Genomic DNA, 20,299 nt, shown 5'->3' on the forward strand with positions numbered 1-20,299 from the left:
GGAAACATTGTAATGTAGGCTCTATTAAATCAAGGTCTTAAATTGTTAAATTAGTTTTTTTTAATATTACTTGTATTTTTCCATCCAGCCTGCCCTCCAGTTCACTGGGGACCCAACTGTTGAGTGAAGTTCTTTTAAAGGGGACGACGGGAGGGGGGCCGTATACCACCAAGCCTTTTTAAGGCTATGTGAACCTAGAAATTGTCTAGAGTAGACAATGGAGAATTAGCTAAACACTGAGAACTAGTAGAAAACAAAAATAAAACAGAACAAGTAGGGAACAGGCTTGTAAGTGAATAAAGCCAGTGGTCTTCAACCAGTGTCCTGTTTCCACCTTAGGACAACGGTTGGCATATTTACCAGATATATGAGAGAAAGCAAAGCCAATTGTCTATTATGAATAAAAGTTTGTTCGTTTATAATTAATCAGATGGAAAATCTTGAAAATATGTATAGAATGTGTAATTTTCTTTTCAGCGCTAGGTAGAAAGTAATTTTGTTAGACGTTAGTTCCTTTGTCTGTAATCTGGCATGCCAGAGCATTTCATCTACACAGCAGCTATGATCAAAGTGAACACATTTTATTTTCTTGCAGCGATAATGATTGTAGTTGGAAATCTGAACAGTCTGAGTCGGACAAGTACGGCCATTCCTGCTGATTCCTACCAGATTGGTGCAATTGCCGGTATCATTATCCTTGTGATACTTGTAATATTCTTGCTAGCACTCTTCATCATCTATAGACAAAAGCAAAAGGGAAAAGAGACAGCTATGCCTGCGGTCTCATACACACCTGCAGTACGGGTCTTGAGCACTGACTATACCATTGCTGGTAAGAAATATATCTGTTCTAGACAAAGTAACGCATGTAAGAAAATTCTCACCTCTACAATCCTGCCAACATTCAGACAAAATTCTTATTAAATCTAGCAGAATAAATGAATCACATAATGTGTTTGTTTACAGGATTCATGTAGAATGCCGTATAAATTGTTTTATTAGGGATCCAGCAATTAAGCCCTGGCTAAAGTTGATCAAAACAAACCCTTACCCTACACCAATGTTGCCTTATAATAGCATGTGTGATAGACATAGCATTCAAGGAAGTAGGTTAAAATTGTGAAAAAAAACTCGGTAAGATCCTCTGCCGGATTATCCACAAAAAGCGCATAGCAAACTAAAACTGAGTTTTCTGTATAGGAATTTAATGGGGGGGGAAAAAACAAGAAAAATATACATTTGGCAGAGACAAAGCTTCAAGGTAGATCCCTATATATTAGACTTTTCAATGGTGAGGTTTACTGGTCACTTATATGGGTGATTAAGAAGCAATATATGTTAGAAAGTTCAACTGGGGAGTAAAAATAATTTCACATCACACTAGAAGTGTGAGACGCTACCATTTGCTACAATAATGTTTTCATGTTCCTGTTTTTCAGATACACTACCACATAACGTTGGAGGAAATGCAAACAGTCAGTACTTTTCTAACCCCAGCTATCACACACTGACCCAGTGTACAACCGGGCACCATGCCAATGGTGCAGACAGAATGCTTGTGTCCAAGGTAAAAGCCTAGGGATTCTTTTACACTGTAGGTGGTTTAACCAGTGATATACGAATGTAGCAATTATTTATATTTTTCACATTTTATTTGCATTTAGTCAAAAAGCAGCCAGCTCTTTGTAAGTCTGAAAGGCCTAGATCCTGGAAAGCGTTCACACACTATTGATTACACAGGCACCCTACCGGCAGACTGGAAACAGGGAGACTATCTTAATGATCTTGGTAAGAACACTTTTGAATACTTGCGTTGTTCCTAGTAAGTACATTTATCATTTAAACAGATGAACACAAGTGAACACTATAGACTGTATACAGATATGTCATTAGGAAGCATTGTTGTTATGGAGTGTGCATTAAATATGCAAGAAAACTATCTAGATCATTATTGGGCACTCGCGGTTATTGTTTTCCAGAAAGCAAGACTATGATCTTTTTCTAGAGCCCTTTAATGCTCTTCAATTGATGTTTTGATTTCCCTAATTTTGAAGCATTTTCTTCTTTCTACGGTGATAAATGTCTAGCTTAGATGTTCACTTTACTGCACAGAACTATTTATAGTATTTGACATGGGCAAGATTTATTAGACTTGTCGTAACCATACCATGCAATACCATAGCTTATTTCTGTGCTATTCTGGATATTAAATTCACAATATGGTGAGTAATAACTAGGGCATGTAAGACATCCCATAATGTCATAGATTATCTTGATAAAGGCCATGCACTCTTGAAATATCATAATAGCTGTAGAAATTGGCGTAAAAATGTAAACATGTTTTTCTCAATTTCAGGCTTGCTGAAGAATTCGGCATACAGCCTAAGTACCTGTTCTTTAAGTAGTACCGAAAATCCTTACGCTACTATTAAGGATCCACCAGTTCTTCTTCCAAAAACCACAGAGTGTGGCTATGTGGAAATGAAATCACCAGCACGTAGAGATTCTGCATACGCTGAAATTAGCAATTCATCTCTGGCCAACAAGAATGTTTATGAAGTTGGTAAGTGATTATGGAAATTTCTGATTTTTGTTACCTATTTGATGCATCAGCAGCTAGACAATGCTTGAAGAACATGACAGCCTTTTTGTTGATTAAGCTGTACTTTCAGGATCATAGCCATATGGGATGATCACCATAACCAATGCCTCCATTATGCTATCATGTGGATCCAAACCCCCTCTCTCATCATTCTCCCTATGAACTCAGACCTCTTGGTGTATATCCCTGTAAAATGTATATTTCATCTTCACAAAATGTGGTGTAAATGTTATACTTTCATGATATTACAAATTCTTCTTAGCAGATATATTCTCACCTCTCAGACCCATCCCTTTAAAACTAGTGTTCTTTGGTCCACTTAAAATATTTTAAGTTATGGGGCTACTCCCTGCCCCATTGTTAAACAGTGGTAGTACATGCCAATAATTTGGAATACATGCAATAAAATGTTGGTCTCTTCTAAGGTCTGTTATATTCTGATCTCAAACTTTCTGTGTAGTAGATTGATAGTATACTGTGTGCAGGGCCGGACTGGCCCACCGGATACCGGGAAATTTCCGGGTGGGCTGCAGCACCTGGGGCCGGACACACAGCCCTAATCATCAGGCACATGTCATTTAAAGGATTTTCCCCTCGGACTGACACAGGCTGGCACAGTCCAAGGGGACTGGCAAGCCAGTAACCTATCTCATGCTGATGAGTTTAAATAACAACGACACAGCTGTCCATTAGTGGTTCACTGGCATTGCACATCTTCCTGAGTTGTGTTTCAAAGCTGTTGTATACAGTAGACACATACTCCAAGGAATCCATATATAAAGTGGAATTATGAGGAAAAAATGTGGTTCTTTGTTGAGCTTATTTGCATACGCCTACCCAGAATCCCTTGCAGTAGTGAGAACACTACAGGGAGTGCAGAATTATTAGGCAAGTTGTATTTTTGAGGATTAATTTTATTATTGAACAACAACCATGTTCTCAATGAACCCAAAAAACTCATTAATATCAAAGCTGAATATTTTTGGAAGTAGTTTTTAGTTTGTTTTTAGTTTTAGCTATTTTAGGGGGATATCTGTGTGTGCAGGTGACTATTACTGTGCATAATTATTAGGCAACTTAACAAAAAACAAATATATACCCGTTTCAATTATTTATTTTTACCAGTGAAACCAATATAACATCTCAACATTCACAAATATACATTTCTGACATTCAAAAACAAAACAAAAACAAATCAGTGACCAATATAGCCACCTTTATTTGCAAGGACACTCAAAAGCCTGCCATCCATGGATTCTGTCAGTGTTTTGATCTGTTCACCATCAACATTGCGTACAGAAGCAACCACAGCCTCCCAGACACTGTTCAGAGAGGTGTACTGTTTTCCCTCCTTGTAAATCTCACATTTGATCATGGACCACAGGTTCTCAATGGGGTTCAGATCAGGTGAACAAGGAGGCCATGTCATTAGATTTTCTTCTTTTATACCCTTTCTTGCCAGCCACGCTGTGGAGTACTTGGACGCGTGTGATGGAGCATTGTCCTGCATGAAAATCATGTTTTTCTTGAAGGATGCAGACTTCTTCCTGTACCACTGCTTGAAGAAGGTGTCTTCCAGAAACTGGCAGTAGGACTGGGAGTTGAGCTTGACTCCATCCTCAACCCGAAAAGGCCCCACAAGCTCATCTTTGATGATACCAGCCCAAACCAGTACTCCACCTCCACCTTGCTGGCGTCTGAGTCGGACTGGAGCTCTCTGCCCTTTACCAATCCAGCCACGGGCCCATCCATCTGGCCCATCAAGACTCACTCTCATTTCATCAGTCCATAAAACCTTAGAAAAATCAGTCTTGAGATATTTCTTGGCCCAGTCTTGACGTTTCAGCTTGTGTGTCTTGTTCAGTGGTGGTCGTCTTTCAGCCTTTCTTACCTTGGCCATGTCTCTGAGTATTGCACACCTTGTGCTTTTGGGCACTCCAGTGATGTTGCAGCTCTGAAATATGGTCAAACTGGTGGCAAGTGGCATCTTGGCAGCTGCACGCTTGACTTTTCTCAGTTCATGGGCAGTTATTTTGCGCCTTGGTTTTTCCACACGCTTCTTGCGACCCTGTTGACTATTTTGAATGAAACGCTTGATTGTTCGATGATCACGCTTCAGAAGCTTTGCAATTTTAAGAGTGCTGCATCCCTCTGCAAGATATCTCACTATTTTTGACTTTTCTGAGCCTGTCAAGTCCTTCTTTTGACCCATTTTGCCAAAGGAAAGGAAGTTGCCTAATAATTATGCACACCTGATATAGGGTGTTGATGTCATTAGACCACACCCCTTCTCATTACAGAGATGCACATCACCTAATATGCTTAATTGGTAGTAGGCTTTCGAGCCTATACAGCTTGGAGTGAGACAACATGCATAAAGAGGATGATGTGGTCAAAATACTAATTTGCCTAATAATTCTGCACTCCCTGGAAAGTGAGATTTCTGTGGTAAAAGCAAGTCTTATGGCTTGCCTGGTGTGTGTATTTGTGTTTAACATTGCACTATATATATATATATATATATAAACACACACACACACTACATAGCACAATTACTTATGGGGTTGGCATAGATTTTTTCCCGGGCTGCTTTGTATCCTCAGTCCGGCCCTGACTGTGTGTGAACTCATCTCTGGCTTTTACAAAATGTGAAAATATTAACATATCCCAAACTAACTGGCTGGTAGTGTCATTGAGAAGATATGTGATGCTATTTATTAATTGTGTGGCTTGATTAAGATAAATAGTGGCTCGATCTATTTTAATGCCTGATTTATTGTGTGAAATAATTTCTGCTTAGCATGGATAATACATTTTGGCTCAGAACTATCACTAAATATTTTAAAGGGTTGGAATAAGGTTAATATTTTTGTAGGGAGCTCGTCGTGTCTCAATATTTTATTTTGATGGTAGTTTGTGAATAATATGAATCAATTTATTGAATGGTTCCAATAATGGGATTGAATAAAAAATGTCTGCGGTTATAAAACAAAAAAAAATGCAGACTATCAAAGTCAAAGTATATTATTATATTATGTTAAGCATGTTATTATATCAAACAAGAAAGTAATAAATTCATTTTTTTGTCAAACACAGTTTATTGGTTTTCCAAGTCTCATCAAAGGTCATATATAGCAATAACTGTTCTGAAATGTCAAACAGTGTTCACTGCTCTGTATATTGGGTGGCATGGCATTAGTTATGTACCTTGGATAAGCAATAAAAAAAAAGCATTTTTGAAAAAAAAACCAGAAACAGCATATCGTAGACCCCAGCATACAGGACCTCAGTGAGTGCCGCAGAATGTGTTTGATTTCCATTATATCTAATAGAAAAGGAAAAGAGATGGACCTTGAAACATGGTGGAGATTCCAAAACATGCACTGTGTGTACGTTCTCATCCTTGTGGACTTTGTGACAGTATAAAATGTTCCACTCGTTGTGGACACCCAATGCGTCCCTGTTGTTGATTAATAAGTAGATTACTCCATTTTGGACTAGAATCCTTAAAAATCCTTAATACTATTATGAAGGGGATTGAGGGGATAAAGACACGTTTGGCATCACGTACTGTAGAGGTTATATGGAAACAATACAGTGATCCCCGTTGCTTCCAAGAGCTCTCTTTAGATCTGTTTCTCGGGGTTGCACTGCATTTATTGTTTATGGCTTGAGCACCCAGAGACCCTGCACTGAATGCAGCGCTACCTTGCCCTTTCCCAGATATCAAGGCTCAGATTTCTTCTGTTTTTCCTGTACATAACCTTCCATTTGTGACATATTTCTGACATATTGTAGAGGACTAAATACAGTGTAGTATGTGGAGTAATTGCCATTGCAGTATTCATAACTATATGCAAGGAAATGGGCAATGGCATCAGAGAAGATCAGTAAAGCATGGAGCTAGCTGTTGTTTGCATGCATTGCAGGCTGATACATAACTTCACGAGGCTTTCATTTTATTTTTTTCTTTATTAAATTTACTCATTCGTGGTGGGTATTATAATTTTATATACTATTATATTCTGTATTGCTTTTTATTGCAGCATATTAACTGCCAAAGGGATTTCCTGAATGGTAAGGATTTGTTTTAGAAAAAAAAAAAAAAAACAACAAAAAAAGTTTGGTGTGCTTGTATCAGGACTGCTTCTTCAGATTATGCTTTGTTGTGTTTTTGTTTCTGCTGTGCGTTGTTTCAGAAAGAAATTGAAATGTTGGCTCACATACGCAACCATTCTCCTCTGTGTACAATGGCTACAAAGGATTGGTTGCCAACATACGAAGGCTCTCGGCCATTCTGAATTGTGCACATATTTAATGAAACTTTAAAAATGCACAGCTGATATGTTGATATCCTTATGATATCTCTAATGACAGATTAATAAATGTATTGATCATTTAAAGGGCATACCTGCTTAAATTAGCAATTGGATTTTGATACCCAGAGCAGTTTTTACTTTAACGGAGTTGGAGATTTTGCTTGGCTATGTTGGCTTAAATATTCCAGCTAATTTATCAAGTCAACGCAATTCATTGATTTCTAAGTAAGCCAAAACATCTAGAAGCAGAACACAATGTTACAAATGTATTCCGTGAGATATGCAATCAATGAATTTTCTAAACTTGAATTCCAAACTGAGAAATCCAAAGTTTTTTTTTATTTAGATGATTTCGAGAGCAAAGCAAGCTGTAGCCATTTACACAGGTAGAAAGACCAGTTGTTTGTCTTTTCTTGTTGTCATACATTTAACCTGCATATGATTGTATCATTCAGTAATAATAGTGGACGTATGCTGTTGATTTAAAAAGATAGTGAAAAACATATTAAATCTAAAAAATCTTTTGTAAAAAATGTTTTTCAAAATTATTTCCTTTTACGTTATGATTAAATATAAATCTCCTGGGATTTTCATATGAGTGTTGCATATTAAAAGACCCATCGTACAAAACAATATAGCAACGTCAGTATAGTTTATTTTTAATAAAAGTTCACTTTTTTAAATTTTTGGTGGAGGGGCCAGGGAAAAGCTATGGGAATCCATATCAGAATGACATATGTACACATGTATGCAGACGACACTGTAATTTACATTAGTAAACCCAAGCTACCGCAGCTTGAGGCTGTGCTCCAAAACCAATTCACAGAGGTAGAAAAGTGGATAGCGGATAACAAACTCTTCCTAAACACTGACAAAACCGTTACAATGATCTTTGGAACTGTACCTAAATTACGTAAACTACAAAATCAACAACTGTGTATCAGAACAAATTCAAATGGCACACTGACAGCAGTCTGCTCTTTTAAATATCTAGGTATGTTGCTAGACCCCAATCTATCCTTTGGCCTTCACATTGAAAATATCTCTTCTCAACTTTACCCAAAACTAGGTGCCCTGTACAGAAACAAATCCTGCCTAAGCCCTACTGTAAGGAAACAGATAGTGCAGACAAAAAGCCACGAAAACGGCCAAAAACAAGAGACAAATTGTACACAATACCTCCACAATCGAGATGGGGCACAAAAACCGAAAATCAGCCCACTCAGAAGGCCTTTACCAACTCGACATCCGAAGGTCCTTCGGACCACGGCCTCAGGCCCAATCCAAGATGGCCCCCAGCAGACCAACGAGGCTCCAGCATATCGGAGGACTCCGAGGGGGAAGAAGGATCTGTGGCCTCGCTGGCGAACAGCGGAGTGCACCACAGGGCAGACTCGGATACCAACACATCCCCAGCCACTAGGGGGACATTAAAAGGCTGCTACTGGACCTCTGAGCAGTGTGGAAAGCAGATCTTGTGGGAGTGCAGGCAGAGGTCGGTACACTGAATCGCCGCATCGGCGAAGTGAAAACCAGAGAAGGGGAGAGAGACAACCGGCTAATTGGGACCCAAGCCCAGATAGAAACTATGTCCCGGCAGATCCAGAGCCTGACTAGAACAATCACCGCACTCGAGGCCAGGCACCGCAAGAGAAACGTGCGGATGCGAGGGGTGCCGGAGACTGTGACCCCAGAGGCCCTAATGGACTTTGCTACTAAGGTGGCCAGGGCTCTGGGCGTGCGGGGAGACAAAGCACCGCCGCTGATAACGGCATTCAGGGTCCGGAAAGCCCCCACTGCCCCTGCTGACGCACCACGAGATACCATAGTGGTGACACGGGACATCGCGGTCAAGACGACTATCCTAACCCGCTCCAGAGGCCAAGCCTCAGTGACCATAGAAAACTGCCAGATAAATTTTTTTGAAGACCTACCTTTCGCAGTGTTGGTGGAGCGGCGCCGGTTTCAGCCGGTTACCAGGATACTGAGAGACTGCAGCATCAGATACAGATGGGGAGCATCTGGAACCCTGGTAGTGCCCCACGGCGAGTCGGTGCTGATCCTGTCTGCAGGTGAGGATCCAACGAAACTTCTCAAAACGCTGCAGCTACCTCATGCAACACCGCTAGCACAAGGAACAGCCGATGCCGAGAATGATATGACCCTGGCACTGAGAGGGGTGGCCCGGGACAGAGCCCGAGACCCTCCATAGACTGGTCTGCCCAAGGGTGAACAGCCCCGAGGACATGAGAGCAGCCCTGCACATCAACAAGTTACTGCACGGACTGCTTAGGAATTATAGGACCTACCTTGCTGTCCAATATGACTTGACCCTTTCGACTTCAGTCCTTATCCCTGATGAATCACCCGCCAAGTCAATATACACGAGTAACCTATACCCTCTAAAGAGACGGCCTAGCTATATGGGCAACCCATCTAAGCCCTTACCGTCTTATCATATTGTATCTCACTTGTATGATTATTTCTAATTGTTTTTTTTATATATATAATTTTTATATGTTTTTATTTATTTTATTTTATTTCATTATTATTTTTCTTTATTTTTTTTATATATATGTATATTTGCTTTTATTTATGCTGTCGGTCCTGTAGACAAAAGAGGGGGCAAGAAACACATAGAACACAATATTGAGACACAACCGTACCCCCAAATAGCGTACCAAGGCACACATTATAAAGCTTAGGCCGGCAATCACACCGCTGCCCAGACAGACTCACTATACCAGACGAGAGCAGTAACCCACCCGTTAACTACACTGCAGAAAACCAGCCACACGTAGCACACTACTTCAATGGCGCTGACCCCACCATGTTAAATAAACCCTACATATCTGCACACTAAATGTCTTCCCTCGGCTGGCAGGAGGGACCCGGAAGCAGCCAAACGATAATGACACCAAGAGACGATCCTAGTAGACCGAACCCACCTAGCTCGCAATGGGATCCCAGACTCCAGCATTACAAAAATGTTCACACTGTTTCACCCATACCGGACCAGTTATTCCCCACACCGGGATCACCCGGCCACAGATGCCCTTTACCTAGACAACGCCCCCCACACTATCCAAGGTGGGATCTCACGACTCCCAAACAAGACTTATGGGTAGCTGAACAACCTTACCCAGCATAGACTAAGATACCACCCCAGAAACACTCATGGTGTACCTACTAAGTGACTAACTTGCAAAAAGTAGCCTGTAATTGGCATACCACTATGGCACCCACGATGACTACCACCCATATCACGGCCACAAACAACCCTATTACACTGAATTACATCACGGGGACCCAGTGACACCTAGCCAACTGACTACCCACAAGACCACAATGGTGGACATGCTGAACTCATCAAGTTACTCGGGAACTACCCTTTACTTAATCCTTTGTTGGTTATAATTTCCATAACACCTATGTTATACCAGCCTTTCCTTCATTCAAAACACCCACGCTGCATGCTTTGTGCACTTGGATGATATGTGACCCTACGGGGTATTTATTTCTAAATGTTAATAATGTCTTTATCATGCTATGATGTGCACTTACCGTGCGGTGTGAACCAAAATAAAGAATTAAAAAAAAAAAAAAAGAAGACTCCCAAGACACACGCAGAGAGAAGCGAGGCTCCAAACCAAACTCACGAGACGGACCTGCAAGGCCCATCAGTCGAACACACCGGGGCCGTACCAGAGCCTTGTTGGGATGCAAATCTCCCACAGGTTACTACAGCTTCTTCTGCAAGCACGCGACTGGACCGGCAACCTCACCAACATAGAATGTGACGGCAGATAAGAACCATTCGGCCCATCTAGTCTGCCCAATTTTCTAAATACTTTCATTAGTCCCTGGCCTTATCTTATAGTTAGGATAGCCTTGTGCCTATCCCAAGCATGCTTAAACTCCTTTACTGTGTTAACCTCTACCACTTCAGCTGGAAGGCTATTCCATGCATCCACTACCCTCTCAGTAAAGTAAAACTTCTGCACTGCAATGCCGCTCTGCACGCCAACCTAAGACCCAGGCCCCAAACGGGCATAGGATGACTAGGCAGCTACATAGCCTTAGAGGGCCAAAACCGGGCCCTGCGGACTCTGACCCACCCAGAGGCTACAGGACTTGCCTTTCGAAGAGCTCCTGCAACGACACCCGGCAACCGGTAGCTCTTAAATGACAGTTGCAGAAACACAGTACCCACGGACTAGATAACCTTAATGTGCAGTTAAAGCTACTTACTATCTAGACAGCCCTGATAGACAAGCCTACTACACCATATAAATGATGTAATACATAGTCTCTGAGCAATGCCAACTACAAATCACACTAGGATGTTTTCCATGTTTTAGTACAACTTAGTTTATTTCCTCATATTGTTGAAGCATGCTATTCTTATTCATGTTAGATCACCACACATGCCAGACTAACAAACCTGCTAGTGCTAACCATACTTAATAACCTCTGGCATTAACAGCACCACCCTGTTACTTTAAAAAAAATGTGCAGTTTAATCGGATGTCATGATAATGCCTGCTTAATTGCGCCTGTCGCTGCTATCGTGGCACCTCAGGCTTGTTAGTAACCCCTCTTGCAAAACCAAAAAAAAAAAAAAGAGCTAAACTGGCTGTCGCTGGAATCCCGACGAACTCGACTTCCAGCCTTGTGCATAAGAGCATTTCTGGGAAGCTCCCACCCTACCTGAGTAGAATGCTCTCCCCGACTGTTCCCACCTCCTATAACCTCCGATCCAGTACTAGCACGATATTTAGCATACCGCAATACAAAAATAAAGTGTCTCAATCCTCCTTTTCCTACAGAGCACCGCAATTATGGAATAACCTCAGGGACACAGTCAAATCCTCATTCAATCTAAAATCTTTTAAGAGATCTATGGCAATATACCTCAGCACAGAATGCACCTGTCATGGTTGAATATATTTATTACCTGTTATGTATTAAATTTATATATGTGTGTATATATAGTTTGTATATTGTATTTTTGTAATATTGTATCCTATTGTAACAATGCAATGTTTTGTGGACCGACGACATACTTGAAAAAGAGAGAAATCTAAATGTATCCATCCTGGTAAAATATTTTATAAATAAATAAATGATAGATTAGTCTGTAAGTACAATACTTTCTTTAACTAGAATTTTGGTCCTAGTAGCAGTCACAGAATCCCCAGACACACAGAGCTTAATTAATCAGGCAGGTGGGAGGGGGTGGGGGGGGGCAGTTTCACATTGAAACCCCCGCCTATATGCGGGTGGCATCTTGACCCTACATAATTGTATGTATGCTCAGCTCACCTAAAATTTAGCAGTCTCTGAATGCAAAATCAGTGTATGTTGCATTGTGCAGGAGCATTTGTTATTGATTAAGTACAACATGGACTCTAGTGGAGAATAAACTTCTCTATAAAGTTATGACAGCAAATAATGCTCTTCTAGCCTTTCATTCTCCAAATTATAGAAGTGAGTGTGTGTATGTATGGATATATATATATATATATATATATATATATTGGACTAACATAATATTTCAAAGGTAAGCTTTCGAGCATTTCCTCTCTTCTTCAGGTCTGAAGCAATACTCAATACGCAATACTTTTTCACTTCTGTTTCCTGTTTATACACCCCGGCATGCATCCGAACTCACAGCACTGCCAGTTTTGTTAATGAAAAAATTGTAAAGACTGCATAGAACATTCTATGAAATTAGAAGACATACATTGTGAGTGCTGTATTATGGCATCACATGACAAATGGTGGAGCTTCTGCTGCCACAATGTTGCCATCTACTACCAACCATATTTAGTGATAACTGATGGGAAAAGTTATCTTCTTGCATGACGCACAGTAGATGCTTATTGCATCTCAATGTGCATTCATGGGATCATTGTTGGAGTATCACATTGTGGGATCAAGATTCTCATGTTGTACATGTGTGCCATAGTACATACGTGACATAGGCTCCAGGCAGAGGAAGAGAAACATGGTGCCATCTAAGAAAGAGGAGTTTAGATTGAAAACTGATATGTTACCTTGGGGGGGAATATTTCACACAAAAAAAGAAAGAATCATATCACACACATGTGGAGGCACCATTGTGGTGATTGTTTGCTATATATATATCATTATCATAATCAGGAATGAGTGAGCTAAAGACTGATGCTACCATAAGGAGTTATGACAGTACCGAGAAACAGTGAAAAAAAGCTAGCGGAGGGAAGATAAAATAGAAAGTGATTAAATGAAAGCGGGCGTAGTCGACTTTTAGATTATAAAGACGGATAATGAAAAGTAGATGGCAGAAAAATAGTGGAAAGGAGGGTAAAGCTAGACTGCAGGTAATGAGGTGCAACAGAGGGTAAGAAAATTGGTGAGGATGGCAAGTTCAAAGTGAGATAGGGATAGAGAGACACTAACAAAGAAAATGGGAGAAAGAAGAAAGAATGACTATAGGAAACAATAAGATCAGCAAAAGTGAAGAGGAATATATACTGAAGGGAGATACACAAGGAGGTGTCAGAATGGATTGTTACTTAATAAGGTGGTTCAGATCAGTGCCTACTTTTATGTCACAGCACGTTGACATCCGAAAAATAATTCTTAAAAGCTGAACCATCTTACAAAATTGCTAACACAGCAAATGGACCATTGTGATGTTTTAGAAATAAAATTAAACAAATAATGTCTCTTAAGGTCACACAACCATTCCCTGGTAATGCTTTCCAGTGCTTGTTTGCAGATAGATATGATTTGTCGATTTCTAATTAAATATGCACGCATTTGAGGCATGGGCAAATGTACCCTCTAACTAGGCAAAATTAGCATCATACTTTATACCTGCTGTGCAGAAAGAAGCTTGTAACATGTTTTTAAATATTGAATGCTATTGAATGCTGGCTTTTCAGAAGTGGTTTAATGATACAGTTCGCTTGTAAATTTAACTCTCTCTCCTAGTCCCATAGACACACAGCATGCTAGAGTTGTGCTTTATAAAAAATAAAACCTTTACCTTGTTTGACTTTTTTCCAAATGAAAAATTTTGTTTTGTTTTCTTACAGAACCTACTGTGAGCGTTGTTCAAGGAACTTTCAATAACAATAGCAAAATTAGCCAAGATCTCTATGACCTTCCAAAGAACAGTCACATTCCGTGTCATTATGACTTGCTACCGGTTCGAGACAGCTCTTTGTCCACTAAAGAGAATTCCACCAACGAATGACCTGATCGATCGTTCAGACAGCAGCATACTTTACCTGATTTCTTCAGAACTATGTGCTTCTATATCTTCATGAGAATGATGCCCGATGCGACTACTGTTTTCTATATTAAATGACTACCAGATTGTTTGGAGACATGTTGTTTTCCCAATGACAAAGGACAGAAATGGCCTATATGGAATTCTCAGCAGTTTGTGAGGACACGGATTCTTTGATTTTAGCAGGTTTATTAACCAGCACAAGGCGTACGCATGAACAGGTGATCACTGTGGAGTGTCTGATTAGACTATGATTGCGCTGTGGTTTTGGTTTGGGGTGCACACACATGAACACAAAATACTATTTCTCCCACATGATGTACACACATTCCAAAGGTGAGACTATTAAAACATGTTAAATAACTTCCAACTCAAGCATGAGAGTAAAAAAAAAAAAATCAATAAAGTCCAAACAGCAATGGCAGCTGGTTCAAAATCAGCACCTACTTACAGAACACATTCACACGCATTCTAACATGAGTCACTATTCAAACATACTGCAACATCTTAAAGCCCTGACAAAAAATACACAGCCTATTTATCCCATAACAAAAGCCGTATTCATCCTTTACACCACGCCCTCAATGCACCCCAAACTATTTCACCCAATGTTATCAGTCTAAGCATTCCCAACAAAACAGTCGGAACCTTCAAGCATACAAAAAGTGACAAAAACATGATATTAATTCTCCAAACCAAGAGAACTCTGTGATACATATTACTCAACTTGTTTCTGCAAGATCAATTTAATGCTCTTAAAATATGCCTAGAATGATGTGACAGTGTGTGAGGCTGGATCGATAGAGTATTATTTAGGAAAAAAAAAAAATCACCAGATACTTAAAAAAAAAAAAAAGAAAAAAGCAAAACTGAAAACCACTAGTAGGCAACAAATCAGGCTCGATATATATGTGCCAGTTTTATATTTACATCTATACTGTGTACGACCTCGGGAAGGTTTTTCTAGGGTTCAGTAAAATAGTTCTGTGTCATGTTAAACCATGGTGGGTGAGCATGTTGCTCTGGCTGTGCTTCCACCTGCCCCCAGATATGTCTAACACATTAAATATTTTATATTTATGTAAGAATGTGTGAACAGGTATACAAGTATTGACTCTGCGTGGGCCCAGCTCACAACTCCCATTGGAACTAATCCCATTCTGTAGTCTGGCACTGCAGGAGGGCAAATACTTGTCCGGTAACATTGCAGTTAAGATAGGTCATCATGTAAGGTAATTAAAACCTACAATCTCAATAATAACATCAAGCATAACATTTGGAATATAACTATATAACGTACATTTTACATTTGTATTGCTTTGTTTTTACAGTAAATTAGTTGCAAATAACAACTTTTACAGAGAACAAGAGGTCTTTTAGAAGCAAATTGTAAAAGATGAGGACTGTGGAATCTCTACAGCCCAAGAAAAAAAAAAGAATATTATTATTATTATTTTTGTTTTTAAGATGCCAAAATTATTACTTTTTTAAGATACTTTACATTCTTGTGGTATTTAGAAAGCTAGAAAGCTAATTGCATATCAGCAATTATTTTGTGGTTTAGAAATGCTGGTTATTTTATTTGTCATTATTGCTTGAGTGGACATGTAGTGAAAGGCGTTCGTGGTGAAAGCTGTACATTAGCTGTGGTGATTTGAGTTTAACTCTTTGAATGCCAGAGTGGCCCCCAAACCTCCATCTTGAGCACCACTAGTCACAAGAGGTTTGGTTCCTCCCTTCCCTTGTATATGTGATGGATCCCTATGCAAAAAGTTCTGGTACTCCAGAAAAATACTTCAATGTGTAACGATATCTTGGTTCTGCATATTGCAGATTGTCTAGACATTTTAGTACAGTAGTACTCGAAATTCTACAGCAAGGCCTTCTCTTGATTTTAAGGCCACATCTGTACTTGCTTGTTGTACGTTGGGTGAAGGAAACTCTGGCATGGAGGAAGCCCCCATAGCCCTCTGGCATCCAAAGGTTTAGTAAAATACCGTAGTTATATGTGTAATATATTCCAAACCAGTGCCACATTTCGATAATTTTTTTGCTGGGAAACTGAATATTCTCTGGCACTTTTTTGCATTTTTATAGTCATTGTAGAGGTTACATGCTTAAGCAGGTCTTTTGCATAGTGCTAATGATGTTATCTACCACTATTTTTTTAGTTCAATGTTCCTTCATTTAAAGACTTTGTATGTGTTGATTGTGTTTTGTTCTGGTTTTTATCCTGGTTTGTGTATATACCATAATACAATTTGTAGCACACAGAAAATGTCAAAAAAACGGAGGCTCACATGAACGCTGTAGTACTATGGCTCGTTGGGCATGATGGCAAAGCCCTGCGCAGGTTTTTTTTAAATAATTGTTGGGGACTTAACTGCATCATCTATATGTCTTTTTCCAATATTTTGTATATGTAATATTTTCAGCTGTTTTCTAATCAATAACTAGACCAGTTTATTGGGCATACTAAACTGTACTCCAAAAGCACCTTTCATGTTGGAAATCCATGGAACAAGCAGTGTTGAGGGTATGGGATTCTTGCTGTTATTGCTGATATTTAATAGCAATAAGAAGACGTCTAGTATGTTACTCTATAAGCCTTAACAATATGCATTTCTTTGTACAGCTATTTACTTTAAACATGACAATACAGTGAAGCCATACAGGTGATGTTAATGTACAGTAAATGTGAAAATAAAATATTGTTGTATGAGTTGTCTTTTTCTGAGTGTTAGCTTATGGAGCAATTTTTGTGTTTGTTTTGATTTTTTTTTTTTTTGTACAGCACTTAATATGGTATTTGCTTATGTGATTGTTCATTCTGGTTCCATAAATTATGATATACTGCTGAGGCAACCTTTGCAAACTCTTGACTCAAACTTCTCTACAACTTTAAGATCCCCAAGATGGCCGCACTATTCTTGGGCTCTATTTTCTGGTTCGCACACACTCATGTACATTGCATTTCCTTTATATGCTATTCTAGTGGTCTACAGCCCTTCTTTTCATGGATCTTCTGTAGCTAGAAAGCTCAAAGGGACTGGAAACACGTATTCCTTTGTTATTTAGATATTGTACTCTGAGAATAGGATACTAAAGAAATATTATTGTACATATTGCAAGCCGCTCGTGTATTCTGAAACAGTTTCTCTCTGACTCACTCATAATTCCTAATGACACATGATTTAGGATAACTACTGTCCTCCTTAAAAATATCTATTATATCTATTCCACTGCTCCCTATACCCCTCTTACTGTGTTACATCCTTACCATCACCCCTATCAATAAAGCATTCTTCCTCTTCCTTCATCCCTTCTATCCAGAATACCAATTCTAGACAGGCTGGGTCTAGGGGTTTCATCTCTGACATGGATCCCCTTTCCATCACATGACAAAGTTGATATATAGTATTCTTCTCCTCACAAAACAATGGAATTTATTGTAGCTCCAGTCTTCCATTTTTCCCTCTTGACATGGGGCATTATATTGCTTTCCCTTCTTACTCTTATTCATCTTTCCTCTCCTCTCTTCCACAAAAGCCTCCTCCACAACTCCCATTGAGATTTTTCATGGGCAGCTAAATCAACTTGCGTTTCTGTTAATTTGAGGCCTAAACATAACAGTTGTGTCATCAAGCATCCAATCCTCTTCCATGAGAGAGATACCAAGCTGCTGACCCCTAGATAAATCTGTAATGTCAGTTCTCTCACTGGTTAGATAAAAAAGGACGTTCATTTTTCTTCAAATCAAGCCATTACATCCATATATAGAACCTGAAGGATTATACCTTACACTCTAGGACTCCATCAATCCTTCTAAATGTGCCTTTACATGAGACTCGGCACCCAACACTCTCCACTATTTCTAACCTATTTTTATAGTGTGTGGCAACTTCATTATCATACCTTCTCCAATGGCAGACACTTGGCCAAGGGTATGCTAACCTATACTTCTCTTACAGGAATGATAAACACCCTACCAATGTTGATTTCCTTTTTTTTCTCACCTCAAAATACACACTCTGTTGTTAGCTAGCACTGATTACATTATTTACAATCTGAAAAGCCCATGGTGGTCTTTGCTTATAAAAAAAAAAACCAACAACCTCCAAAATATATTCTCTTAGACCCTCAAAGCTAGCTCCTCGCCAAATCAGATGATTCTATTACATAAACTGTAAACAAGCTTGTAGCTAAAGTCACACTGAAGACAGGACAGCAGCTAAAATCATGGAAGCAAACCAGACTCTGGTTATGTTTGTTGTTAAACATAAAAAAAAAAAAAAAGATGGGGGTGGAAACATTTAGTCTTTTCTCAATAACATCTCAAAATAATTTAATAACAACTGGGACTCTCGGCATTTGTATTTGCATACCCACCCCCAAGCTTCCCCTTTCTCTTCTTTTACTCAGAAAATCCTCTTTTTTCCCTCCCACCTCTCCTTAGTTGCCCCCCCACTTTGCCTCAGTCTTCCCTGTTGCAGGGCTGTGCCCCATGGCACAATGTATTCTTGTAAATCCATTGTATACTAAAAAATCTTACTGCTATCTATCCTCCTTTCATTCTCCCCTTTTCTGATTATTATTATTGGCATTTATATATCGCCAACTTATTCGGCCCCGCTTTCAGATATTATAAAGGATGACATTTAACAATAATTGAGACAATTACGAAATGTTTCAGGAACAATAGATTGATGAGGACCCTGCTCAAACAAGCTTACAGTCTAGATCATGGGTCCTCAAACTCCGGCCCCCCAGATGTTGCTGAACTACAACTCCCATGATTCTTTGAATTACATAGATAGCTAGAGAATCATGGGAGTTGTAGTTCAGCAACATCTGAGGGGGGCCGGAGTTTGAGGACCCATGGTCTAGATTAACTTGGTATGTGCAATACATGTAAGACTGCTGTAGTGTGGTGGGTTGGGAGATTTACCTTGTAGATGTACCCACTCCTGTGGAGGAAAGACAATGAATTTATCCTTGATCTTAATCTACTTAACATGCTGCATTGGTTGCTGGATTGTACTATAATGGCCTTCAAGAATTGCTTGTACAATACTCCACACAATATTTCTATAACTATTTTAGTATGCACTGTACCGGCAAACAGCCACCATGGCAATTCTTTTATATTTATGTTTTATATTGCTTTTTTATGTCTTGTTTATTGTTCTCTGTAATTTACTAAATAAAGAATATTAGAAAATATATATATATATTGTTGAAGTGTGAGGGTTCACTAATATTGTATATAACAAACTCCTTTACAACACATGCATATCACATAGGTATACCTAATGCAGTCATCGAACGTCTCCATCAAGAGTTGGAAGGCAACTTAGAGAGGGCTTTCATGGACATTTCACAATGACTTATGAGTGAATAACCTGATGCTCTCAGCAATGAATCTGTCCAAAATTGGTATGCATTGCTAGCATGAACTAATGGTTTAGCACAGCTGTGCAGAATGAGGCCCTCAAAAGAGCCAGGTAAGTGTCACACCATTCATAAAGATGTGACCACTTACCTTGGAACAGTGCTAAGGTACTCCTGGCACAATAACCACTACAAGGCAATGTAGTGGTTATGGAGCTTAGAGTGTGCCTTCAATGTTTGGATCAAATACAAAGAGGAATGGTCTAAGATACCTGCGCCACCAGTCTATTGTGAGGGTCATGTGACTTTTGAGACTCCAAATTAAAATAACATATATTTGATTAACAGTATGACTAATCTTGTGAACTGGGATTTGCACACTTAGTCCAATAAGTACATTGTAGAATAAACGTTAACATGCCTGATGCCACCTAGTTCGTAGTGGATTTAGTAGCTTATCATTTTGAGCTAATATTAATTGCACTATGGAGGTGCAATTAATTAAAATCTTAATTTAGCTTTGTTTTGTATTTAAAATGTGACGTTGAAGTCTCACAAAAGAAATAACGTAGACGTATAAAGATACTATAGGTAGATCTGTGTTAGTGAGTATTTTCAACACAAGTAATAACAGTGCAGCTGGTTAGATAATGAAGTGTAAAATATGTGATATCCCAGCCTCACTCAATAAGGCAGAGCCACTGG

At 39.3% G+C, this 20,299-nt stretch overlaps 1 protein-coding gene across 3 annotated transcripts in view; it reads left to right on the forward strand.

Annotated features, from left to right (window-relative positions):
* The window catches only part of MEGF10 (multiple EGF like domains 10), a 127,642-nt gene extending 109,181 nt beyond the window's left edge, over window positions 1-18,461 (forward strand). For 2 of the 3 annotated variants that reach the window (XM_063454148.1, XM_063454147.1), the window contains exons 20-24: window positions 596-832; window positions 1,440-1,567; window positions 1,665-1,788; window positions 2,357-2,563; window positions 14,007-18,461. In XM_063454148.1, coding sequence (XP_063310218.1) covers window positions 596-832; window positions 1,440-1,567; window positions 1,665-1,788; window positions 2,357-2,563; window positions 14,007-14,167 — 857 coding nt within the window. In that variant the 3' untranslated portion in view covers window positions 14,168-18,461. Of the gene's footprint in view, window positions 1-595; window positions 833-1,439; window positions 1,568-1,664; window positions 1,789-2,356; window positions 2,564-6,648; window positions 6,680-14,006 lie in introns of all 3 variants that reach the window. The other variant, XM_063454149.1, reaches the window with a different exon arrangement.
* The last annotated feature ends 1,838 nt before the right edge of the window (window positions 18,462-20,299 follow it).

Source organism: Pelobates fuscus, chromosome 5 (genome assembly GCF_036172605.1).
Source record: "Pelobates fuscus isolate aPelFus1 chromosome 5, aPelFus1.pri, whole genome shotgun sequence".
In the NCBI taxonomy this organism is placed as follows: Eukaryota; Metazoa; Chordata; class Amphibia; order Anura; family Pelobatidae; genus Pelobates; species Pelobates fuscus.